This window comes from Marmota marmota, unplaced genomic scaffold (assembly GCF_001458135.2).
Source record: "Marmota marmota marmota unplaced genomic scaffold, marMar, whole genome shotgun sequence".
NCBI classification, from domain to species: domain Eukaryota; kingdom Metazoa; phylum Chordata; class Mammalia; order Rodentia; family Sciuridae; genus Marmota; species Marmota marmota.
This window is the reverse complement of record NW_026000037.1, coordinates 26976193-27001583: the sequence shown is the minus strand read 5'-3', so window position 1 is coordinate 27001583 and position 25391 is coordinate 26976193. Positions and strand designations below refer to the sequence as shown.

At 36.5% G+C, this 25391-nt stretch overlaps 1 protein-coding gene across 1 annotated transcript in view; it reads right to left on the bottom strand.

Moving 5' to 3' along the window:
- Thsd7b (thrombospondin type 1 domain containing 7B) overlaps nucleotides 1–25391 on the bottom strand; it is an 814215-nt gene that overhangs the window by 480432 nt on the left and 308392 nt on the right. The window contains exon 5 of the mRNA XM_015479140.2: nucleotides 22973–23142. Within this exon, the coding sequence (XP_015334626.1) occupies nucleotides 22973–23142 (170 nt within the window). The remainder of the gene's footprint in view (nucleotides 1–22972; nucleotides 23143–25391) is intronic.

Sequence of the window (25391 nt, the reverse complement as noted above, 5' to 3'; positions counted from 1 at the left end):
CTAATGAACCTAGATGCAAAACCAGACCAGGAAGTATTTATGCCAATTCATTTACAATAAGTATTCCTGATATTATTGGGGCAGACTTGAAAAGAATGTTTAAATTTTATATACTATATATACTCTATGTAGAATTTTATAACAATACATTTCTTTTATAAATAAAATTCAACAGGAAAAAATAAAATTAAATAGAATGTAGTCTCATTGAACTAGTTCAAATTTAAGTATCCTTGACACATAAAGCCATAAGGTATTTGACATACTGTATTATCTGTTCACTGGAGATACTTGCTTTTAAAGGCAGTTTCTCTTAAATCAAAGGAAGAAATTGCCAGTGGGGCATCTCAGCAAGAGCCCTGTAGTGCGAAGGGCTTCCTATAGCACCTTAATAGATCACTGAGGCCAATGCAATATCTGCATCAATCAAAGCGCAGTCTGGGGGAGGCTCAACTCTTCACCACCTACTAACTGCAGCTCATTGGCTGGCAAACTGCTTAAGGGCTTGACGTGGGGAGTTGGAGATTCTATAACTAGCATTCAAAGGACTAAAAATACCAGATGCCTGCTTTAATTAGATACCCTCCTCATACGATTGCAACATATTACCTGTGGTCCCAGTGAGTAGACTCACATTCATGTCACACTGGCTCTGCACACAATCCAAACTGACTCATAATTACATTCGTTTAGAGCCAGAATAGCAGATCCTCCCATTATTTAATCGTTTTTTTTTCTTTTTTAAGACATGAAATTTATCAGCAAAGGTGTTTCTCACATGATCTGCTAGGAAAATAGTGTTAACTAATTGGAACTGAGCTAGCATGACTTGAAATAATTCCTTGATCATATGTTACTGACCTTTAACCAATAGCAACATGACAATTTGGTAGAAGTTGCACATTAACTCAGCACTTAACACCCAACAAATAATTATAGACTATACTTTAAGCTTAAAAGGAAAGGAAAGGAAAGAAACATAACAATATGCAACATGCACTAGATGGAGAAAATGATGTTGAATGACGGGACAAAAAGAAGCAATACTGAAGATCTGCTAGGTAATACATAGGATCAAATACTTGGAAACAGTATGGGCAATAATATCACCTGAAACATCCAAAAGAAGTGAGGTAGGATGCTATAAATAGCAGAAAATATATGGGACTGAGGAGCACAACTAAAGCATTCAATTATCTTCAAACGAAGCCAGTTTGATATTAAAAAGGACATAGGAACCTACTTCAAAGTTGTAGAAGTTTCAAAATACATTGGCTTCCCCTACATACATATTCTCATTAATGTCACAGCCCTGTGCACCTTTGTGGGACTCAACGACTCTAAACATGGGGAGGCACAAAAATACAGATGGATCTAGAGAGCTTAGTAAGCCCACTCAAAGTGCTGGAGGACATGAACAGTACATTTCTATCCCAGGAAGAAAGTCCACCACCCCTTCATAATGGGCTTGGGGTCCATATTTAGGGAAGAAGATCTACAACAAGCACAGGAAAAAGCCCTTAACGTCATTAGTCACTGGGGAAATACAAACTAAAACCACTAGGAGGTACCCCCCACTCCCCACGGCCAACAAACACCAAGATAGAAAAAAAAAATTGAAAACACTGAATGTTGATAAGAGTATTAAGCAACAAGGACCTCATATTTACACCTAGCCAGCAATTGGGAAATGGTGTAATCTATTAGGAGATTTTTATAAACCTTTATCTACCCTATGACCTAGCGATTTTATCCTCAGTTATAAAACCAAAGAAATAAAAGCTGATTTGTTTTTCCCACGAAAATCCTAGTACAAGAATGTTCATAGTGGCACAATAAATAATAGTAGAAAGGTTATCAACCACCAAACCCTGATGTTCATGAGCAGATTGGACAAATGAAATGTGCCATGTTCATACAATGGAATTATTCAGCCATAGAAGACCAAAACTCTGACATTATCCTGACTGACAACACAAAAAGCACATATGATACCATTTATAGAAAAATATTAGAGAAGGATAAAGTAATTTGTGACGGAAAGATGAATGGCTGCTTCTAGTGAGGGTTGGGAGAGGAAGTGGAAAGAAACAAATGGAAGGGGCAGAGAAACTATCCATGGTGATGCAAATATTTGTGTTTTAATAAACATCTGTCAAAACACACACTTATAATCCGAACATTTTATTGCATTTATATTACATTGCAATAAAAAATCACAGAGGTATAATATAAGTGAGGATTTCAGCTGTGCAAATATTTTCTAGAAATTTCATTCAAATAAAAGCTAAATATCTACCTGGAAAATCCTACTGATGGTGCATTCATATGTGAAATTGTAAAGAAAGCAGGGAAAGAAGTTGCTATTCCAAGACAAAGTCTTACAAATATGAAGTTATTTTTCATTAGTTCAGAAATGGTGAGCATTGGCAGAAAGCAATTTTTTCTAACCCTTAGGCTTCGGATTTGCTAAACACAGTATGGCTAACATGAAAAGAAATGAATTATCTCTAAGTAAAATTCGAAAGTTTTGTGTTTAAGAGGAAAAGTCTATAAAGATGACACAGAAAAATGGAGAATGACATTAAGAAAAAACAATGAGTCTAATGGCCCTAATGAGGAATGTCATTACGTATAATTGTCTGATGTAAGATATGACTCTTCACTTCCTTCTTCCCTCAAATCTTTAGAAAAATATCCATTTCTCATTAAACCATTGGGAACATCTATTTTTCACTAAATCATCATATCACTGGAGCTATATCTGGAGACTGTGTTCTAAGAATAAGTCTTGTCCCCAGGTAGATGCAGGTCAAAAGTGGGCGAAACTCGTGGAGATTCAGGTATTGTCAGGTTTTTCAAGTTCCTTTAAGGTTTGTGACAGACACAGAGAGCTGAGCTAAACTTGAACCTCAACATCAGAAAGGTAAGTTCCCAAAGGGTCAGAGAAAAGAAATGGACGATATTTCTTGAGAAGAAATTGTTGAAACTGGTATGAAATGCAAGCAAAGTTTGTGGTTATTAACAATAGTAAATGTTATAAGTACAATTTGAATGACTGAGTCATACAAAGTAACGTCTTAGTCCGCCAGCCTCTGCCCAGACGATTCAGAAATAAAATTATGAGCACAAACATTTTTAAAAAGGATTTTAAGATGTATACTCCTCCAAAAAGGAATTCTGAACCTCAAATTGCAGGAACCTCAAAGTGGATTTGAGAGAAGGAAGTTTCTAAGGACTCATGGAGCTGTACGGGGAGTTTTCTTAGGAGTACATGTTTTAAGGACTTGAAAAAATTCAGACAGAAGCTTGACAAAAGCTAAGGGAATCATTAGTGATTTGACTTCAAAATGACATTAGAATGTTAGAAGGGCTAAACCTTGATAGACTAGGCTTGTAAAAATACTGAAGAAATCCCCCAAATGTGGAAGGGGTACTTTAAAAATTGTTGATAAGAAACGTAAGTGAAAGGATCAGATGACTTCTGTTTCAGCAGAGAGAATAGTGAGATTACAAGGGTAAGAAGGGCAATAATGATTTAAAAGTCTAATATTTATTGAATATTTTCTCAATGGTACTGAGATACAAACTGTATATTACTATTTTACATGATGCTTACAACAGCCCTGTGAGGCCAGTACTGTCATCAATCTTTCCTTTATGCTCAGAAGACACTGAGGTTCCTAGTGTAAGTGCTTTTGTCTCTGAGGCAAAGCCTGCAGGGAAACATCCAGAGTCACTGCATTCTGAGTGCAGAACCTGTCCTTGTAAGCACCATGCAGTCATTTACCTTTCAAACTCTCATTGTTGCTATTATTACTGAAATCCTGGGCTACACCTGAAAAGGTAGAAACTTAGAAAGCAGGAATCAAACTCTAAAGCAGGCAAGGAGATCATGTATAATAATCTGAGCCTCTTACTCTGGATCAATTATAGCCCAGAATACAAAGGGAATGTGTATAACCAAAGACTTACGTGCTGCCGAGAAGAGAGAGGAGGGCACAAGAGTTGGCTTTATCCCACATTCAAGCCCTTGCCCCATGAGGCTATGGAAGCCTGGTCCCATGGTGAGGAGTTTGAGGATCCCCTAGAGTGCCATAGCTCAGCCAAGGTACCTCCAAAACTCCTCCAGGGTTCCACTCCGGCTGTCCCAGATGTCCCTGTTTCTTTGGGACTCTATGGCACATTGGAACACAGCGTCCCTCACATTCCCCACTAACCTTCACTGTAATTCCTGAAGGCACTGCCAAAAAGAGGCCACTGGTTTAAGGTTGCCATAAAAAGGCTACATCACCTAAAAAGAAATTTGATACTTAGTGTCAGATCTTAGTGGTTTCTTCCCTTCACAGGGGATTACCTTTCCTGGCCATTGGGAGGGATGAGGACTGCCTTCCCTCAGAGTGCTCTGTTCTGGATTAAGTGCAGAAGATTAAGTGCTCTGGATTAAGTGGTTAAGAGCATGCACTCTAGAATCAGAGATCTAAATCCTGGTCTGTCATTGCACCTTTATGCAAATTACTGCCACCTTGCTTTCTTGCTGAGTATGAAAGGGATGGTGTTGTAGCTCACCCTACAGGGATGTTGCAACAATCTTCTGAGATGACTCATCTGAAGCAGCAATAAGGCATTTACATTTCACAGCAGTGCCATCCACAATGTAAGTACTCAACAAATACTAGTTATCTGTGTTATTTCCAAGTTCTGAGAAATAGTTCTGCACTATCCAGTATGGTGACTGGTAGTCACATAGCCACATATGGCTATTCAGCATTTGAAATGTGGCTAAACCACTAAGAGATTGCTGCCAGTATAAAATATATACAAATATCAGTTCAAATAAATTTAAAATAATTTTAAAGGGAAATTAAAATATCATTGATCATTATACTGATTTTATGTTGAAATGACAGTGAGTTGGATATATTATGTAAAATGAAGTATACTGTTAAATTATTTTTTAATGTGACTGTTAGGAAACTTAATATTACTTATGTGGTTCACATTTGTGACATCTTCAAAAGGAAGGTATTGCTCCAAGTGATCTGCAGATTAACATCACAAGTACTTCCTGGGAGCTTATTAGAAATGCTTGTGAGAATGTGCCTCAGACCTAGTGATTCATAATCTTCATTTTTAAAGATTCCCAGGTAATTTATATTATACTTAGAATATGAAAAACACGATTTTAGAGGAAATATCAGTTAATTTCACAATGCTTTGCAGAAATGGGGCTTTCTTTGGAATTCTAGAAGTTTAGGTTCCATTTGCCCAACCTCTTCCTTTTACAGACTGTAGAACCTGAAAGACTATTAAAACCCCACTCTCCACCATCCCTCAAAGGAACTCTGTCCTTTCATCCTTTCAGGATGCTGTAAAATAGAGTATGTGGGGCCTTACTACAATGAGGAATTGGGTTGAGGAAGTAGAAGGTCTAAACAAACCAATGGTGAACTTTTATTTTAAAAGGAAAAGAGGTAGATACCACAGTGCATTCAGCGTGATAATAACTGAAAGCAAAATGTTATTTTTAAATAGATAGTAACCACACAGAAAGGAAATCATATTTCATTAAGAGATAATTAGAATTAATTAGGTATCCTCTGTGATGAAAGAATATAAAAATATGACTAATGAAGCCAAAGTTGAAGAAGGGTGTTTGGTATTAAGAAAACATGAAGTACAGAATGGTTGTCTCTACATTTTTGAAGGAATTTATATAAAAAAATAGATTATTTTTTATGTAGCTTGTAAGCTCCAAATTGGAAGAAATGGATAAAAATGAGGCAAATTTATACAAGGGGAATTTCTGTGGAATAATTTCAACTTTGTAATGAATTACTTATCACTAGCATGCCACCTGAAACCATGCCCTGGGTCACTTCAAGGAGGAATTCACTATGTCTAGGAGACATCTGCACCAATCAATCCCCTTTCAAATTGTAAACATTAGGATTCCACCATATTTGTTAGCAAAGATAACAAGGAATGGTCATTATAAGATTAATGTTATATTACACCATAACTTCTAGCCTTTACCAACATAAAAAAAGGTAGGTTTGGAATTGATAATCCCTTAATATTGGGCACAAGTAATAAAAAATTTGACAGTATGCAGTATGAACACAAGCAAGAAAGTTTCTCTACCCTGCCAAAAGAAATGGTCTATTCCATTATTCTTATGTTAAAAAAAAGTTACCAAAGACTCACTCTCTCTCTCTCTCTCTCTCTNTTTATTACTTGAAGTAATCTCTCTCTCTCTCTCTCTCTCTCTCTCTCTCTCTATATATATATATATATATATATATGTGTGTGTGTGTGTGTGTGTGTGTGTGTGTGTGTGTGTATATATATATATATATATATATATATATATATATATATATATATGCTTTCCTTACAAAAGAATTAGTTTGGGGAGGAAATTGGCATTATAGAATTATGGAGATTGAAATTATAATATAATTTAGCCCTTTGAACAAGGGACTTGGGTTACTATATCTATTAATATGTAACAATGAGTTAACCATATACTATTTCTCTTTTCAGTGACTGCCCCATTCCAGATCCTTTATGCCAATCTCAGCTCCCCACACCCAATATTACTTATGCAATATCACCCATCTGCCAGTTCTCTGCCCCTGCCTCTTGTTCCTCCTTTCCCTTGCTCCTCAAGACAAACCCCTCCCAACCTAGCTCCTTTGTTGACTTCTGAAAGACCTCTTGTTTTCCTGGCTGTGACAATCAAAAATCTCAGACATATTCTGCCATCTGTCATCTAATGCCATATATCAAGTATACTTGAATACAAATCTCTTTTAGTTCCTTCATTTCTGCTCAGAATGTTTACCCATATACTTGTATGGAAACAAAATTAAATTACTCAGAAATAGATTTATCTTAGAAGTTTGAATCCAACCACCCCATAATACAAATGGCCAAAATGCAGGTAATGAATACTTGTAATGAATGATAAATGATATAAGGAAATCTCTGGGTAAAGCTGAGCTTAAAAGTATGACACAAAGTTCAAAATAAGACTCAAAAGAAAAAAAAAAAGTTCCTTTAAGAAGTCATACATCTGACAAGAAAAGAAGAGCAAAATGTGTTGATCTGCAACAGGACCTAAATTATACTACACAGTTTCCCCCTCTAAGAAGGATAAAAGAGAAGTCAGCAACAAAGATTTAATACATGGAACTACAGAGTTCCAAAAGTAAGCTGATTGATGCATGGTATTTCGCTGCCACATCTTTTAGGCTTTGATTCCACCTGGAATGACTTGGAAATAGGATAAAAAATAATTATCTTTGTTTGTATAAAAGGTTACAGATTTTCAAGAATCTTTGACATAGAATTATCACAATAGGAGTTTTCTGCAGGGTCATAAAGAAAAAAGTCATGTGGATTATATAAGATATAAGGATCAACTAGGAAACAGAAATCCAGCAAGTCTTAGCTAAAAAGTAATTAGAGTTAGCAAGTCATTAAAAGCTTTGATGCTAAAGCCACAAACTCAACACTGAGCCCTCCCACCTAAAGTGATTTTCACTGGAAACACATTCTCATGGGAGCTTTGTGACTCCTGGAGCCACCTTCCAAGCTGTGGAACTTGAATAGTTGCTGAATTTAGCTGAGAAGAAATTCCACAGTTTAGCTATTTACCAGAGTAAATTAGTGTGGGGGAAAAATTAGTGTAAGTTAATAGAAAAGGTACATGTTTCACAGGCATTCGACTTTCAGGTCGTGGGTAATGGTGGAAAAGTGGACAAGGGTAAGAATTTTAAGGCATGGGTCTGAGGTCTGCAATGGATCCATTTTGAGAATTTATGCACGTTTCAACTTCTGCAGGTCTCAATTTGCACATCTTAGGATAAAAGCATCAGATCATATCAATTTTTCTAACATTCTCTATTGTATTATGCAAAATTTAACATTTTCAGGCTCAGTCTAGACTCAGGACAAGAATCTCAAGAAGAGCTCAGGAAGCAAAGTGTTTGGTGAGTATCATAGGGTTACTTATTTCAACAGGTGTTAATAATTCCTGCTTAAGTGATAATTAAATTTTCTCTCCCCACTCCAAATTCTTTAAACCTTAGTTAAAATTATACTTTATCTTAACCTAAACAAATAAATGTAGGAAGATATTATTAAGTCAATAATTAGTTTATTTTAATGAAGTTATCAGATTTAGGAATGATAGTTTTTAAAGGTTGTAAGCTTTATCTAGTCAACCCTATACTAAAGGAGTCTCATCAGGTTTACAGTATATTCAAACTAATAGGGAAAGAAAATTATAGGATATAATTTGAGGGTGGTGGTTAATTATGTGTAACATTCACACTGGGTGATGTGGTATACGTCTGTAGCCCCAGCTATTTTGGGATACTGAGGCAGGGGGAATTCTCAAGTTCTGGGCCAGCCAGCTTGGACAACCTAGTGAGACACTTTCTGAAACTAAAAAATGAAAATGGCTGAAGATGTAGCTCAGCGTAGTGCACCCCTTAGTTCAATCCAAATAATTTATTCAATGAAAGAAGATTTTCCTAAGGGAAAAAGCCAGAGCAACAAAATTACTGTTAAAATCCCCAAATAAGCAAATTGCATTTTAAAGGTTGAGTATCCCTTATCTAAATTGCTTAGAATCAGAAATGTGTAATTTCAAAGGTTTTCAGATTTGAGAATATTTGCATAGGCTTCACTGGTTTAGCATCCTTAATCTAAAACTCTGAATTCTGAAATGTTCCTAAATCAAAAAAGGTTCTCAAAATTTAGATTTCAGAGCATCTCAGATTTGGAGTTAGGGATGCTCAACTTATATTTCACTTACAGCATTTTCACTTTGTAAAACATTATGAAATAAAAATTTCTAATTTCCTAAGATCCATACATTTAATTTAAATTCTTTTATGTAATTCTTTGGGGAATTTTTTTTCTGTTACCTAAGATCAATAGAAAGCAAATCAACTATAAATGTAAACCTTTAATTATCTAGAGTAGAATTTCCAGAATATCAGCTTCACAGGTCAAAAAGTTGAATAGAATCATTTTATTTTGCATCTCCAGAGTTTTTGCAGCAGAATCCAAATTGTTATATATTTATTTTATATAAATACTTTACATATCTTAATAACTCTACAAACCCATTTGATTCAGGAAAATGTAATGTATTCCAAAAAAGGTTATGATTACTTTCATTGTGTATATAGTTTATCTATAATCATTGCCTTCTATGTGTTAATGCTGTAAAACAATATAACTAAAACCTCTTACATGCATGCTACATTTAATCAATCAAATATTTTGGAGGACGTGGGTATTTTATTGTTTCATATGGTACAAATAATGGTTTCTGATTATAATTGGAAAATCAGCAGTTGACTCACTATATGTAATTATCACAGGTATAGTTTTCATGCACAGAGTGTGTGCACGTGTTATTGAAAGACAAAACTCTCTGGGTCTGTCATATATATAAGTCAACACTTCTTGTGTTCACAGATACAGACAGCTTTTGTTTCAGATTACCATCTCAAAAATGTCTGTATAACAAATGGGCTTGGAAGAGAGATAATTCAACCCTTGGGGCCAAAGGTTGGGCAGGTGTGCTTCAAGCCCCAAATCCCAGGGTTCCTCTTTTGTCTCACATCACTGTGTGTGTAGGCATACAGGGCTTTCATTGAATTTTACTGTTGGAACTGGGATTCAAGAAACTGGTATAAATGATGACACTTTGACACGACTTTGAGTAATAAATATCCCTTTCTCCCGGATGTAGGTACCTTTGCTTCTACCAATATTTATGCAAAAGCCATAGATTAACATGTTAGCTCATCAGTAGGGTAATATCTTAGATTCTTTGAAGTTCTTGACATGTGTGAATAGTAGTTATTCACATTTGAATTTACAAATAATCAATACAGTAGTTTTGTACAATTCCCTTAGAATCAGTTGTTTCTCAACTGTCTGTGTTCTTAGAAACCCTGGAGATTCATTTTACAACTATCCATTTAAATTGCATGACCTAGCCCTGGGAAATTCTTTGAAAAGTGCAAAATTTTTTTCGTGAATTCTATTATACCTATTCTGGCATCCTTACCTTTACCACTTTTTCTGTATCAAATTGTTGCAAAAGAATGCTTCTTAAGTCATGTTCTGAAAACTTCTTGCATTAAAATCAACTGAGATGCTGACTTGCAAATTCCTATTAAGGTACTTCCACGTTTGTTACAAATCAGTTCTGAATGCACCCCACAGCTGAAGAACTCAGAGTAGTGTCTTGTTCTCAGAGATAAAGGAGCACATCTTATATACACCTCATATCACAAGCCAGGCAATAAAATGTCCAGGCCAATTCCTGAGTCATGCTCTACTGGCTCCTAAACATTTTTAATTTTATATCTTCCCAGAGAGAACAGGTTACATAATCGCATTACAGGAAGAAACATTCCTGTTGGATCATATTATAACTCTAATTTTACAGATGAGGAAGCTGAAGTGTTTTTTTTTTTCCATTTTAATAGAAAATTAGAAGGACATATTCTTTCCCTTTCCAGGATGCTTGTTTAATCTGGCCTTCAAAAAAATAGTATTTACCTACCTGGAATACAAGATTCATCATATAATACTCATGTAATTTGTTTGGGTGTCCAAATTGACTTTGGTTTGTGATATTTAAGGTTGATTTGTTCATCCCTGTATCTTGAAAAATCTGGCATGGTGCCAAGCATTTAGAAAGGCTATAATAAACAGGTGAATACTTAAGAAAGAAAAAAATAATAATAATATCTTTGCTTTTTGAATACTTACTATTTCTTAGTCACTGTGCTATGATTTTTCTCTCCTTTAAAATGGGATCATCCTGACAACTCTATTGTGTGTGTGTGTGTGTGTGTGTATATATATAAATAAATAAATACACACACACACACACATAAAATAACCGGAGAACTGGAGGCTTATAGAAACTTTGTGACTTTCCCAACATCATAAGCTGGAAATGTTAAACCTGGCAATCCCCACTTCAAAGCCTAAGGTCTTAACCATTAAGCAAATCAGACCTCGGTACACTTATATTACACAGCAAAATCCATAAAGTCACAATGACTGCACTCCTGTTAGTTTTAAGAAATCCCATTTATTTCTCAAATATAAAGAAAAAGGTTTTGGATGGGCAGAATTTTGGCCACCCCAAGATGTCTAAATCTTAACCACCTGGAACCTGTGAATATCTTAGATTACTTGGCAAAGGGGCATTAAAGTTTCAGATGGAATTAAGGTTGCTAATAAAGTGACCTTTGGATGAGGATATTATCCCATCCTGGATTATCTAGGTGGATCCAACGTCATTGCTTTTTAAATGGAAAAAGAAGGCAGAAGAATTAATTGGACATAAGTTTCCTATCCTGTATAGGAACACACAACCAGGTTAACTGCATATCATGTACAACCACAAGAATGGGATCTAAACTAGAATAAGTCATACTTCATATATATAAAACAAGTCAAAATATACTCTACTGTCATGTTTATCTAAAAATAACAACATCAACAAAAACAAAACAAAATAACAACAAAAAAACCCATAAGGGCAACCTTTAAAAGATGGGAGCAGATTCTCCCCTAGGGCCTCCAGAAAGAATGCAGCAGTGCTCCAATCTTGGCTTGGGCCCAGTTAATCCCAGTTTGGACTACAGTACTCCATAACTGTGAGATAATAAAGTTTTATTGTTTTAAGTCACTAAATTTGTGTTAATTTGTTATAGCAGCAATAGGAAGCCAACATAGGGGTGTAACAGAAAATGCCTGTAGAAGAGATAGCTAGCTGCCCCTCAAAGATCCATGCTTCCTTCCTAAAGAGCAGAGTCAGTGGTAGAAATGGGCTACCCTGCAAATGCCATAATTTTATTCTTTTAATGCTGAGTAATATTCCATTGTGTATATATACCACAGTTACTTTATCCATTCATCTATTGATGGGCATCTAGGTTGGTTCCACACTTTAGCTATTGTGAATTCAGCTGATATAAACATCAGTGTGGCTATGTAATGATTTTAAGTCCTTTGGGTATATACTGAGGAATGGGATAGCTGGGTCAAATGGTGGTTCCATTCCACGTTTTCTGAGGAATCTTCACACTGTTTTTTAAAGTGATTGCACTAATTTACACTCCCAACAGCAATGTATGAGTGCCCTTTTTCCCCACATCCTCTCCAACACTTATTATTGTTTGTATTCTTGATGACTGCTATTCTGACTCAAATGAGATGAAATCTTAGTTTTGATTTACATTTCTCTAATTACTAAAGATGTTGAACATTTTTTCATATATTTGTTGATTGCTTGTATATCTTCTTCTGAGAAATTTCTGTTCAGTTACTTAGCCCATTTATTGATTGTGTTGTTTTTTGGTATTTATTATGACATTTGCAGGTAAATGTATGGAGTTGGAGAATATTATGCTATCAAAGTAAGCCAATCCCTCAAAACTAAAGGCTGAATGTTATCTCTGATTAGTGTATGCTAATCTATGATGAGGGGGCCTGGGAAGAATGAAGGAACTTTGGATTGGGCAAAGGTGAGGGTAGGGAGGGGTTGTGAGGGTAGGAAAGATGGTGGAATAAGATGGACATCATTACCCAAGGTACATGTCTGATTGCATGAATAGTGCATCTCTACATTGTATACAACCAGAGAATTAAAATGCTGTGCTCCATTTGTGTATGATGAATTGAAATGCAACTAATGCCAGGGATTATCATTATGTCCATATTACAGATGAGGAAACTAAAGGATAAAAACAGACTAACTTGTACAAAATCATACAGCTTAAAAGTGATGGAGGCTCTGCACAGGTTAGCCTGTCTGCAGAGCCTTGTGCTAAGCACAAAAACCATGCCCCACTGTATTTAGGAAGGAGGAAGAACAGAAGGAGACAAATCAGTTAGGAAACTACTATTGCAGTCTATATTAAAAAAAACAGTGCTAGAAGTGGAAGGAGATGGAAATTAAATGAAGATGATAAACACATTTTATTTGTAGGTAAAATGAAAAGAACTTAGTGATGAGCTGAAGGCAGGTAAAGGCATCAGTGATGGTGGGGGTATTTCCTAGTCTTTTAGCTGAGTGTGTGGCAGAAAGACATCATTTCACAAATTTTTAAACCCTGGATGAACCTCTGATACAAGCATGGCGAAGACAGAGAAGAGTCGAATGAAGGTAACACTGAATTAAAAATGCCTGCAGATCATTCAAATCGAAAGGCTGTGTGCAAGAATGATCTTGAGCCTAGAAAGCTTTGGGACAACTGGATCAAACCAGAGGTCTCTAACACAAGTACTATCCTAGAAAAGCAAGTATTAGCTGGGCGTGGTGGTGCACACCTGTAATCCCAGTGTCTCAGGAGGCTGAGGCAGGAGGATCACAAGTTCAAAGCCAGCCTCAGCAATTTAGCGATGTCCCCAAGCAACTCAGCAAAACCCTCTCTCTAAATAAAATATAAAAAAGGGATAGGAATGTGGCTTAGTGGTTAAGTGCCCCTGGGTTCATTCCCTGTTACAAAATAAAACAAAATAGAAAAGCAGGTATAAAGGGAAACAAATTCAAGTGGCCCACTGAATTACATATAGTATATTTAGAAATTGTCATGAAAGTAGATTTCAAGAATAATTCTCACCACAAAAACAGATATGTATGTGAGCTGATGCATACTTCAAATAGCTTGATGTTGTTATTCAACACTCATTAATGTATGCATAAAAAAGAAACATGTCATACACCATAAATATATACAACTTAGTTGTCAATAAAAAAGGAAAGAAGTAAATTAAAAAAATAAAATGAGCTACAATTATGTATCTCCTTCTAAGATGCACAAATCTTGTACTTAGAAGTACCATCACAAGTCAGCTGATTTCCTAGCTTTCCTCTTGATGTAGAAATCCATCACTTCTAAAGTATTCCTCAGAAGATGGCCAGAGGACAGACAGAGTCACTTAACTAAGCTTAAGTACATGGAAATCTCAAAAAATGCCTAAAATCTAATGAGAAGTTTAAATCAGAGCTTAGGGGGAAAATGTGCTAAATACGGGCTGGGGATGTGGCTCAAGCGGTAACGTGTTCGCCTGGCATGCGCGGGGTGCTGGGTTTGATCCTCAGCACCACATAAAATAAAATAAAGATGTTGTGTCCACTGAAAACTGAAAAATAAATATTAAAAAATTCTCTCTCTCTCTCAAAAAAAAAAAAAGAAAAAGAAAATGTGCTAAATAGAATATTGCCAATGCTAAAGCTTTCCTGCAGAAAGGTTTGGGCAATAAGTGTCTATTTATTCCACATCCTCCTTTGCTAGTGAATTCACATATTCAAGAAGGCTAGAGGAACAGATTTGGAAACAATCACTTACTGTCAGAAATTCCATTGCCAAAAAGAACTCCATTACCTCTTGGCTCGGTGTTCAAGAAAAATCCAGGCCAGCTAGGAAAATGAAGCTGAGTGAGACATTCAACTAAAGATTGTAAATGTAATCTCAGCACGTTTACCCAAATGTAGTTTTTCTACCCTGCAAAAGAGAACCTAACTGTTCTCTCCCCCTACCCTCTGTGGTACTGGGTATTGATCCCCGGGCCTTGCACATGCTTGAAAAATGCTTTGCCACTGAGCATCATCCCTAGCTCCCTGAACAGTTCATTAATGGAGTGCAGGTGTATGTGAACAATGGAATGAAGAGGAAACTGTCTTAAATTAAAAAGTGAATGCCTAAAATTGAATGGTAAGACTGTGGGCAGAAGAATATATTCATTTATTCAGGAAATATCTACTGAGTTTTTATCTACCTTTTGCCAAGCAATGTACTAACTGCTGTGAAGTCTACCACAATTACTAAAATTGTTCTCGCTCTCAAGATTTCTACAAGGTGAAAGAAGGAGAGAGGGGAAGAATTGGTAATACTGGATTATGAGGAAGAAGTAATATATAAAATAAAAATTAAAAAATGAAGTTAAGGAATAGAAAAGAGAAGTGAGATAGAGGAAGAGAAGGAAGACTTACTATTTACAGCTTCCCCACTCCTTTGGGCCCATATCATGTACCATTTATTGTAATAAACCATACAAAACGGTGTCTCTCATTCTTTCCTTTGATAAATATTCATCATATTTTGCTGTAGCCAAAGTCCTTTAGAAAGCAGAGCCTACAATGAGACCCTGTCGATAATACTTTATTTGGGAAGCACAAGGCCAAGCAGAAGTGGCTGTGAGGAAATAGCAGGAACAGAACAGAAAATACGAGACTGAGTGCATGATGTGTTACAGTGCTATCATTTCACACCAAACCACCACCAAGTTATATAACAAGTTCATGGTAGATCTGTGTTTGGGGCAAGAAAGTATGTTCCTGTAAAAAGTACAAGAAGAAATCCATATCAGAATAATGTACAGATACACTGACGAGTATTGGGTCTCCCCCTGGATCTTGTTTCCTATTGGCCCAGGCTCACTCCACTGGGAGCCACGTTACCTACACTTCCAAGTTGTATCTCCCAGACTGGAACATCCAGCACCTTGGCTGCTTCTCAGTAGGTCAGGTCCCAGACACCACCATGTGCTGGTGTATCCAAGTATGAAAGTGAATAGGTATTCCTGTGCTTGTAGAACATCAACCAGAAAAAAAAAAAAAAAAGAACAAATGTGGTGAAAGGAATACTATGAGGTACATAAAACTTGGATTCAATACAAACATTACTATTTTCCAGATTCTGTGTCAGGTAGACAGATGTGGCCCTTGATCTCATAAACCTGCACAGCATCCTGTTGAACAGTATACACAGTGACAATGAGTGAGATAAAGAGCTATGACAGTGGAAGAGCAGAGATGATCTATGTCATCTCACAGAGTTCCCACAAGAAAAGACTTCTAAGAAGTAAAGCTTAGCAAGGTAATAAGCATGAGCCAGGGAGTGAGTTTGCAAGGGTGGAGTAAACAATGGACATCTCAGGATAATGGGCAGTGGACAGAGAGCAACTGGCTACAAAGACCTAGAGCACTAGAAAGGTTCAGCATCAGAGTTAAGGTGATAGACAAGAATGAAGAAGGTAATAGTTCAGGTCCTACCTTCCCATCACCATAAAGCTTAAAGTCACAGTCTACCCATCCACCTATCGAGCCTAAATCACAGCCCCTGCCTTCACCCACCTTATATTTATGTCCAGTTTGAATATGAGTTTCATTCTAAATGTGCACTATGATATTTCACCTTTGTGTCTTTCTGTACATGCTTCATTGAACTCCTATCTAAACCAGGCCCTTTCCTTAAGGCCCAGGTAAAAACTTTCTTCTCCTCAAACGTAACCTATGTCTTTCTGACCTCCACTGGCTTAAACTCTCCTTCCCTCAAATTCTTTTTTTTTTTTCCCTTCAAGGAACTTATTTCTGTAGTTATTGGTTTAACTGTCTCATCACCCCTCCTAGGCTACTCAAGAAATCAAAAGCAACACTGACATAAATAAACAACATTAGACCACTAATCGGTTTTCTCAGGAAAACAACAGAGGAATATATTTACCTCTGCAAATTATTTCAAAATGTTGTCATGGGCCATTTTCCACAGACCATTTCCATCACTTCATGCTCCTCATATCTTCTCTTTTATCTCATTCCATTCTAGCAGTTCTAGACAACCTGATCTTGGCATGGAATGCTGATATCCAGATAGCAGATCGTGCTTATTTGTTTAATAGTAAAGCAATTCCTTTCTTAGCACTACCCAAAATCAAGAGGAATTCAACAAAACTCAACATATTATTCTCTCATCTTGAGATTTTCGTTTGCTTTTTACATGATGGGCACTGGCACTTGGCAATACAAACAAGAAGGAAGCCAATCGTGACCTTCAAAGGCCCTGATGGCATACTGGGTAACAAAGTCAATAATATTAATGGTTAGATACCAGGCAGAAACTGATGTGTTACTGCAGAAGTATGGACTCAGTGCTGCAAGATTAGGAAAGCTGAAATATCAGTACAAAACCACAGGGAAAATCAAAACTCATATCTAGTTTTAGGTCCTTGACAACCTCCTCCATGATACCACATGCTTTGATTTCCATAACACACAGTTTTGAAATATTAACTTAGCTGTGTTAATTATAAAGACATATCTAACACCTTATGCAAAGGAGAACATCTGTTTTTCCTCTTTAGAAAATCAAATTAAGCGGGATCCACGTGTCATCAAAGAAGGCTCTTTTTCCACAAACCATTTATGTTTTCAAGAAACAACCTCTACTCAGTATAAGAAAGTCTCTCAAATACCGTGCCTCTGTCATCTGTACAGGGAAACTCTCTCCTGCTCTCATTTAAATCATGTAAATTACACCTTGAGTTAAATAAATTAGGAAAATTTAATGTCAAGAACTACCTGATAATTTAATGAATGCTTACAGTGATAATTCTCCAATATTTTTTCTAAGCATAGGAAGTCAATAAACATTTTTATATTACACTAATATAATTTTATTATACTTGATTTAAAAAAAAATCACTAAACTTAGATACAAAAGCAATCAAACTGAAACAATGGAAACCAATTTCAATTTAGATTCCTGGTGACCTAGTTGCCTCTAAATATTTAATGCTCCTTTTCTCCTTCCCTAAAATTTTCTCTGTTTTTACTCTTTTTCAGAGAATATTTAAACGACATTCATCTATATATATGCCTCTATGTATATCTTGCATTGCTTTGTTTGCCTTTGAAATAGAGTAGGGCTTAAACAATGGAATACACATTATTGCTTACACCAGATGTTCTATTTCTCTCATTTACAGAAAGGCCCACAGTCATCCCTGGCAGGGTGACATTGTAAGTGTTCTTCTCAAAAAGAAGGAGATGGAATCAATCCTATAAATCTTGAGCATCTGTGCAGCTAGGATCCTATACCAATAACCAAATTTCAAAGCCCTAAATTTAATCCTATACAGTTTGTAAGTTTAAGATATAAGTTGAGAAATAACATAGCACAATGGAAAAGTCCTAGAGGTTATCCGTTTCCCTCCTCCTCCCTCATTTCTTCCTCCTTTCCTCCTCCCTTCTTTTTATTAAGGAAAAGGAACAACCACCTGGTGCTTCAAATGCCTCCCCTACTGCCATCACTACCCGCTTCATTATGAGAAAAGGTGGAGAGAGAGGAAGAGGAAGAGGGGGGTAAAGGGAAAGGGAGAGGGAGAAGGAGAGGCAGGAGAGAGAGAGGAAGAAGGGGGTGTGTGGAGAGAAGCCTCTTGATAATTACCTTCTAGTTCCCTTTGCTGACTTTTGCTACATCCATGATCCCTATAATTGAGGATGTTTCCAAGGAGGAATGTTGCTAGCCAAGAGCCTTATCTCTCTTGGCCTCATGTGAATTGTCATCAAGTATCCTGCTGTTAATTAGCAAAGGTTATTTCATTCCGTTATCTCTGCGTTTCTGCTAGCAGAAAGTGAGAGAAAATGCTACCACTCCCTTTAAACAGTCTCATTTCTCCTCTCAGGTTGACAGGAGGAAAAGTCCTCAGCTCACCACTTTCCTGACACCTTATTCTCACATCCAAATGATATTATTGACTTTAAAATCAATTTCTAAAGACAGGTATAGGACATTCCCAGTCTCTCAAATGATGATGGAATATCTTTTCCAATTGCCCCTTAAGAATCCGTTCTTCTGTTCAAACTGTAAATTACTTTATTTCATATCTCAAAATATTACTGGATAATCAGATAAGTTTTCAAATAGGACATGACTACTCATGAGAATAATCTTACTGGCAGTTTTTTTTATATATATATATATATATATATATATATATATAGAGAGAGAGAGAGAGAGAGAGAGAGAGAGAGAGAGAGATAAGCATATGAAATTTCTTTCCTGATTTAAAAGTCTGAGGTGGGTGGGTGGTAAAGGTTGTAATAGGCACTCACACTCTCAAAAAATGAATTATTACGTTGTGAATAGCACAGGCAGCCTTGTTTTCCAGTGCCCTCGTGGCTTCCTTCTTTTCTGAGTTCTCCTCACACCAGTGGGCATGCCCCACTGAACACAGGCATCTCCAGTCCTATCCATATGTTCTCTCACACATACTTAAACATTTTTTCTTATTGATCCTCCAAACTTCCTAGAATCACTGCCTCCTCTTTGAAACATTATCTCTAGGCATCATTAAATGGTTTTAGCCATATGATATATGCAGTGATCACAAGACTTAAGACACAATAGCATGGTTATCAGGAAAATTGTTTTTCCAATTCTAGTAAACTACAGAAGGGTGCCTTTATAGAAGCAGTGCATGGCACACAGCATAAAACATAGTACGTGACATTGGTACGTGACAAATTGTTTGGGGGACGGATAAAAAAAAAAAGAATGATTATCATCTATTTTAACTTACCAAATCACCATAGTGCCTACAATGGGATGAATTATGAATAGTACAAACATTTAAGTGGCTGATAAAACTTCCTTCCAAGTCAGAATTCAAACCTAAAATACGATGTCTTCCTACAACACCTAGCATTCCAGGACATGTCCCTTATCTGCTCGTGTTCTCCCTTCACACCAACTCTGGGCCAAGCCTAATGAAGACAGCCCTAGTGGGGTAGAGGAGGTGACCAGTTAATTTAACAAACAGTTCAAAGCTGCTCCTTAAGAGTCTCACTCCTAAAATAGCTATGTTTATTTAATGCCAAACAATGAATGTGAAACATATAAATGTGTGTGTCTGATATATATAAACATAAACGTTTTATTTACACATACACACACATATTTCCATATTTGTTGATATTCCAGGCTCTGGGAAACATTGTTATAAATAGAATAAATTTTCCCTAGTCTTTATTAGATTTTGAAGATATGTCTCACACGTTACCTTCTGAGAACGATTCTTGAATGAAGACTGAGTGGCTTTAATTTTATTTGAGAAAAGAGCAACAAGAAAGTGGTCTTACCATATCCAAGATTCTAGATTTAAAGGTAAGCATCCACTTTTGCAGATGCCTCTAAGTTATAAAACAACAACTGGTAAACAAAATCATAAGTATTCCTCATTTCATTCTCAATGCTATTGGCTTTGCTTATACTACTGGTAATACTTCTCTTATGGGTTGTTACAGGATTATTTGGGTTGCATTTAAAATAGCACATGAACACTGAACGACAGTTTCAGGTAAATATTTCAAAAAGTATCAAAACATTGCTCTGCAAACACCATGAATGAGATCTAAAGGGGACAGGCAATCCCCAAAGTTAAGTCATTAATGAACCACATCAACATCATGATTCATCCTCAGGATCCAGGCTAGCTTAAGAAATTTGAAACAGTTGGGAATCAGCATTCTTTTTCATTCTGGCATCTGGAATTTTATTACATTCTAATGCATGAGAGATCCATGAAAATAGAGTTTTGTCTTTTCTTCCCAAAACTGTGGATTCCTCTAAGGTCAGGGTCTTGGAATGCATAGTAGCTAACCTACAGTGGATGGGCGAATGTTATAAGGAAAGAAAGATAAGCAGTTACACTCCAGGGAGTCAACAGAGAGAATAACTGAGTCTAAGGGAAAATTAACCTTGTGGTGAAGTCATCTATGACTAAGAAAGGACTTTCTGAAATCAATGCTACAAAAATGCCTTCTTCCTCCATAATTTAAAATAATAATAGTTTTTAAAAGTTGATCACAGAAACTGAAATGCAAAACATGGCATCGATTTTGACCTTTATTACATTAGCAGAAGGGGTCAGAAAATTAAAATGCTGCCTATTTCATTTCTCAAACCCTCAGCTGGCCTCTTACAGCAGGAACTCAATTGTTCTCTTGATTTTATCTTGGGCCAAGAAGAAATTCCATGTTGCCAGGTTTGTCATGAAACAATCTAGAAATGATAACAGGAAGAAAGGAAAGCATTTAAAAGAAAGGAATAGCTGGGCACAATAGAGAATCCTGTAATTTCAACCACTTAGGAGGCTGAGGCAGGAGGATGGCAAATTTGAGGTCATTTGGGGAAACTAAGTGAGGCTTAATTAATTGATGTAATTGTCGAATAACCCTCAGTTTTACTTGCACAAAAGAGCAAAATAAAGACTTTGATAACAACTACAAAGTTAAGTAGTAAGCTCCAGCATGAGTTTAATGTGACCATGCCAATATGGTTTTACTCACTGCATTCAACGCTGTTCAGGAGTTCATGGTCATGATACACAGTGATACCTTTACATCTTGGTTTCTCATTAGACCTCCTCTTCCTGAGAATTGGGCTATCAGACTGAGAGATTTGAAGTACTTTGTTTCCATGTTAACCCTGGTACTAATTTTGAAGTATGCATTATGGTAAGATATTTTCCTCTTTTTTGGATGCCTGAAGCAGGTAGGCTGCTAAACCTGTAAGTAACCCCCATTCTTTATTTGTCCCCCACCATGCAGCACCTAATTTCCAAGTCTAAGATACCACCTTTCTACTTTCTTCCTAATTGCAATCTTTCTGCCCAGTATGTTTCAATTAAGAGAGTTGGAAATACTAAGGTAAAAGAAACTTAGAAACTTAGGTGATCCATAAGAAACTTTCAGAAGATGCAAATTTCAATGCATGATTCAACACTGAACCTGAAAATAGATAGGTAGGCTATAAAAAATCAATTCTACATTTTAAAAAATTTATGTGTCCCTCCTAAAAGATTCTGGAACTATAGATTGTAATAAAAGGGAAGAAGAGAGGAGATGGGATGCAAAGACCACCAAAGTTTGATAAAATAACCTAGAGTATTTTATCTAAATTCTGCTTCTCCAAATTCAGAGAAGTAAGCAAAGTCATGTTTTGTATTGAAATAGAAAGTAAGTCTTCACTTTCCAAAAGTGAATTTAGAGAAGAAAGAAAATATAGCTACTATTATTTATAATGCTGGCCCCACAAGTGCAGATCTGTAAATTTGATTATTGAAGCAAAATGCTAAGGAGTCTATAAAAATTGTGATACAAGGTGATCATCTATTTCTACAACTCTGAGAGTCCATACCACAAAAGTATCTAGCATAAAAATGTTTACACAAGAGAAGGAATGCACCCACTTATTAGAGAAAACATTCAGGCCTTTGGTTCTTTGGGATTGTCTTACTTCACTTGGCATGATATTCTCCAACTCCAAATAAATAAATAAATTAAATTAAAGTCATGCTTTACCACACCAAGAAAGCTTTCACCTTCCATCCTAAACAAAGTCCACAGTGTAAGGGTGTACTCATGCTCGGCAAGTCCAAGGAAACATCTTACCTTTACCAATTCTGTATAGGCCCTGCCCATATTCTCCAACATGGCTGGAAGAGGCCACACATTTTTCTAGGATAGAAGTATTGCTGTCCGTGCTTGGCTTTTTAATCCATTGACCTGCCTAAATTGAAGCAGGTTTCCCAGACTCTACATGCTATCACTCACCTAAACTTTGCAACAAAGGGACTAGTGCTGAGGGTGTATCTGCCTAAGAGAGAGTTTTATATGGAGAAAGCTACTCCTCAGCTCCCCTTCTTTTGTTTTACAAATAATTTTTTTATAAAAAGTGGCTCTTTGACACTTGAAAGGGATATGCCTGTAGAAATTTGCACACTCACAAAATTTAAAAAAAAATACTCTGAGGAGAAAAACAAATGCTATTCATTCATTACCAATAGTCTCACTTGAGCACACCAATCAATTAGCATGTAGAATCCATTTACACTAAACACCTTTGGTACTTTTGTTCTCTTAAATTTCACAATAAACCTTTGGTGAGAGATGTTATTATTATTACTATTGTTTAACTATTCCCCAATTGAGGGTAGTTTGCAAATGGTCAACAAAACAAATATTAAGTTTTTGAATGCTAAGGGTCCATTTATCAAGAAGATGACTAGGAGATGGTGTTGAAGCTGATTTCCCTTCCAACCAGCAGCACCATCTATCCAGGAACTGGCTGCCTACCTTCCTTGGCCCTCTGTGCAGTGGCTGCTGGTGTGCTCTGGGCACAGTACACCTCACGGGTCTGGATCCCACCGCCGCAAACAGGTCCTGTCACATGCCAATGGGGGTCCTGCTGCTCCAGGAGGGGAGAGACTTGGCATTCTTTCCACTCAGAGGTTCTCCAGGAATACCTGTTTTGTTTGATTTATTTAAAAGAAGAAGAGGCAATAAGGAAAATATACACCTCTAAATAAAACAAGTCATGACATCAAGTATATATGAAAGTCTCTCTAGGGCCAAGTCTTTATGGATAAAGAAGTCTACTGGCATTGAATGACTAATCCCTAGTAGTCCCAAGAAAACCACAGCAGTCCATCATTGTAATAGCATGGGATGATAACCTGAAGAGGGAAACTAATATGGCTAAACATTGGGATGTCTCAGGTCCAAAAAATGAAAAAAGAGTGAAGAATTAGAGGAAGGAACTGGAAACCCTTCACAGCCTTCCAGATGACAGTGTGTGAAAGTTAGCCTTTCCATTTTAATTAGCAGGGTAGTGTGTGGATGTAGGAAGTTGTGAATATGTTATTTCAAATAGGCAGGGATAATATTCTACATTTCAGTATTTTGAAGCAGGAAAATTTTTGTATCCATTGAATTGACTCCCTGCTACTGGGACAAAGGAGTATATGTTAAAATGAGTTAAAACAGTGTCCCTACATTTAACTGATGAATACTCACTTATATATGCAGCCATGCTGTTACTTAAACTGACTCAGGAATATATCTTCCTGGTTTATAATTGGTTAGGAAACTCTCTAATACACATAAACATACACATATACACATACAAATAAGGCAGAAACCCACAATGTAGTTTGTATACAACATACAGAAAACAGAACTATCATAGCACTGTATTCATATCTGCATGATTACTTCAGAAATAATTTTCTTTTGTGGGTTATTATACCATTCCTCAAGCCCAAAACAGCCTTCACATAATCACCAACAGACTAAAAAAATGTTTAAAAAAGGCCAACAGCCCAACTACTGAAATAGTAACAAAAATTTAAGAACAGTTTCCTACCTTCTGTCCTAGTTCAGATATAAAGAAAAATTTCTTGGGTTTATGATTGTTTAAAATAAAAATTTAAAAAAACTCATGTCACCAAGACCCTGACCTTACAGAAACTAGAGTAAAATTGAAATCAAGTAATAGCTATCAAAATAAGGAAGCAAATCCCTAAGAAACCTAATAGTGACCAAACCCCTTGCAATTAATACATCATTCTAAAAAGCTTGAAAGCTGATAACCATTCATCTTATAAAAAGGTCATTGTAGAAAAAAAGGACTTAGACAATCATTTGGGGCTTGTTATAACACAATTTTTCTCCCTCAATCTCACATGGCTTTTCCAAGCTCAAAATTTATCCATAGGTACGTGAAGAGTTTGGAGGGTGGAATTCAGGTCCTACTCCGGCCAGGTGAGTAGATACAGCAATATGTTTCTAATTCCTAGGATTAAGAGAGGACCAGTTCTCTCCAGAGACAGCGCTTCTTCAGAGGAGAGCTCCGAAGCCCTTCCTTCTCACAGAATTCTCATCTTAACTGCATGGTCACCAAAGTGGAGGACTTGTTCCTCTTGTTTCTGAGTCTCAGGACACAGGCAGCTCTGTAAATGCAATCAGACTAGGGTCTGTATTGCTGGATGGTTACTAAGTTCTTGAACCCTCCCCTTCAAGGACTTCCCTAAAGAACTCTCTGGCAAAAGCCAGAGGAGTCAGATACAGCAGGTGACTTCAGGGCTGCTATGGTACAAGCAATAAGAAAGACCTGCAAACTGGGGCCATGCGGTATAGATGACAAGCATGCTTTAGTGTCAAATTGACCTGGTCTGGATGTGAGCTTTGCTAATTTGACTTTTTCCGAACATTTATAAAATGTTAAAAATAATACCAAACATTGACCCTGAATATAAATTCACTAAATATCAATTCCCTTTCTAATATCCTTCTACATGTACTATTTGCCCCTTGCTGTCTCAGAAGACAGACAGACACACACACACATATGAACACACACACACACTCTTAACATTTGATTTATGAAAATTTCATCAGATGCCCTAATATTAGGGATCCAGGATTACCACAGCGTACATTATGACGACCAAAGTTCACCAAAGCATTAAAAAAAGCAAAGTTTTAGAATTATAGCAAGTCAGGGTAATTTGTTTGCCTGTTTGAAATGAATAGGCCATACTATATAAATTGCTTTTTCAATTAATTTATCATGACCTTATAAAAATTAGCAATGGAGGGATTTGAGAAATCATTAGAGAGAAAAATGAAAAGGAAAGTTTAATGACTATGGTTTTATATAAAGTAACAAAAACTCTATCGGTAGTTCATTAACCAAAAGTACCCAACTTTCATT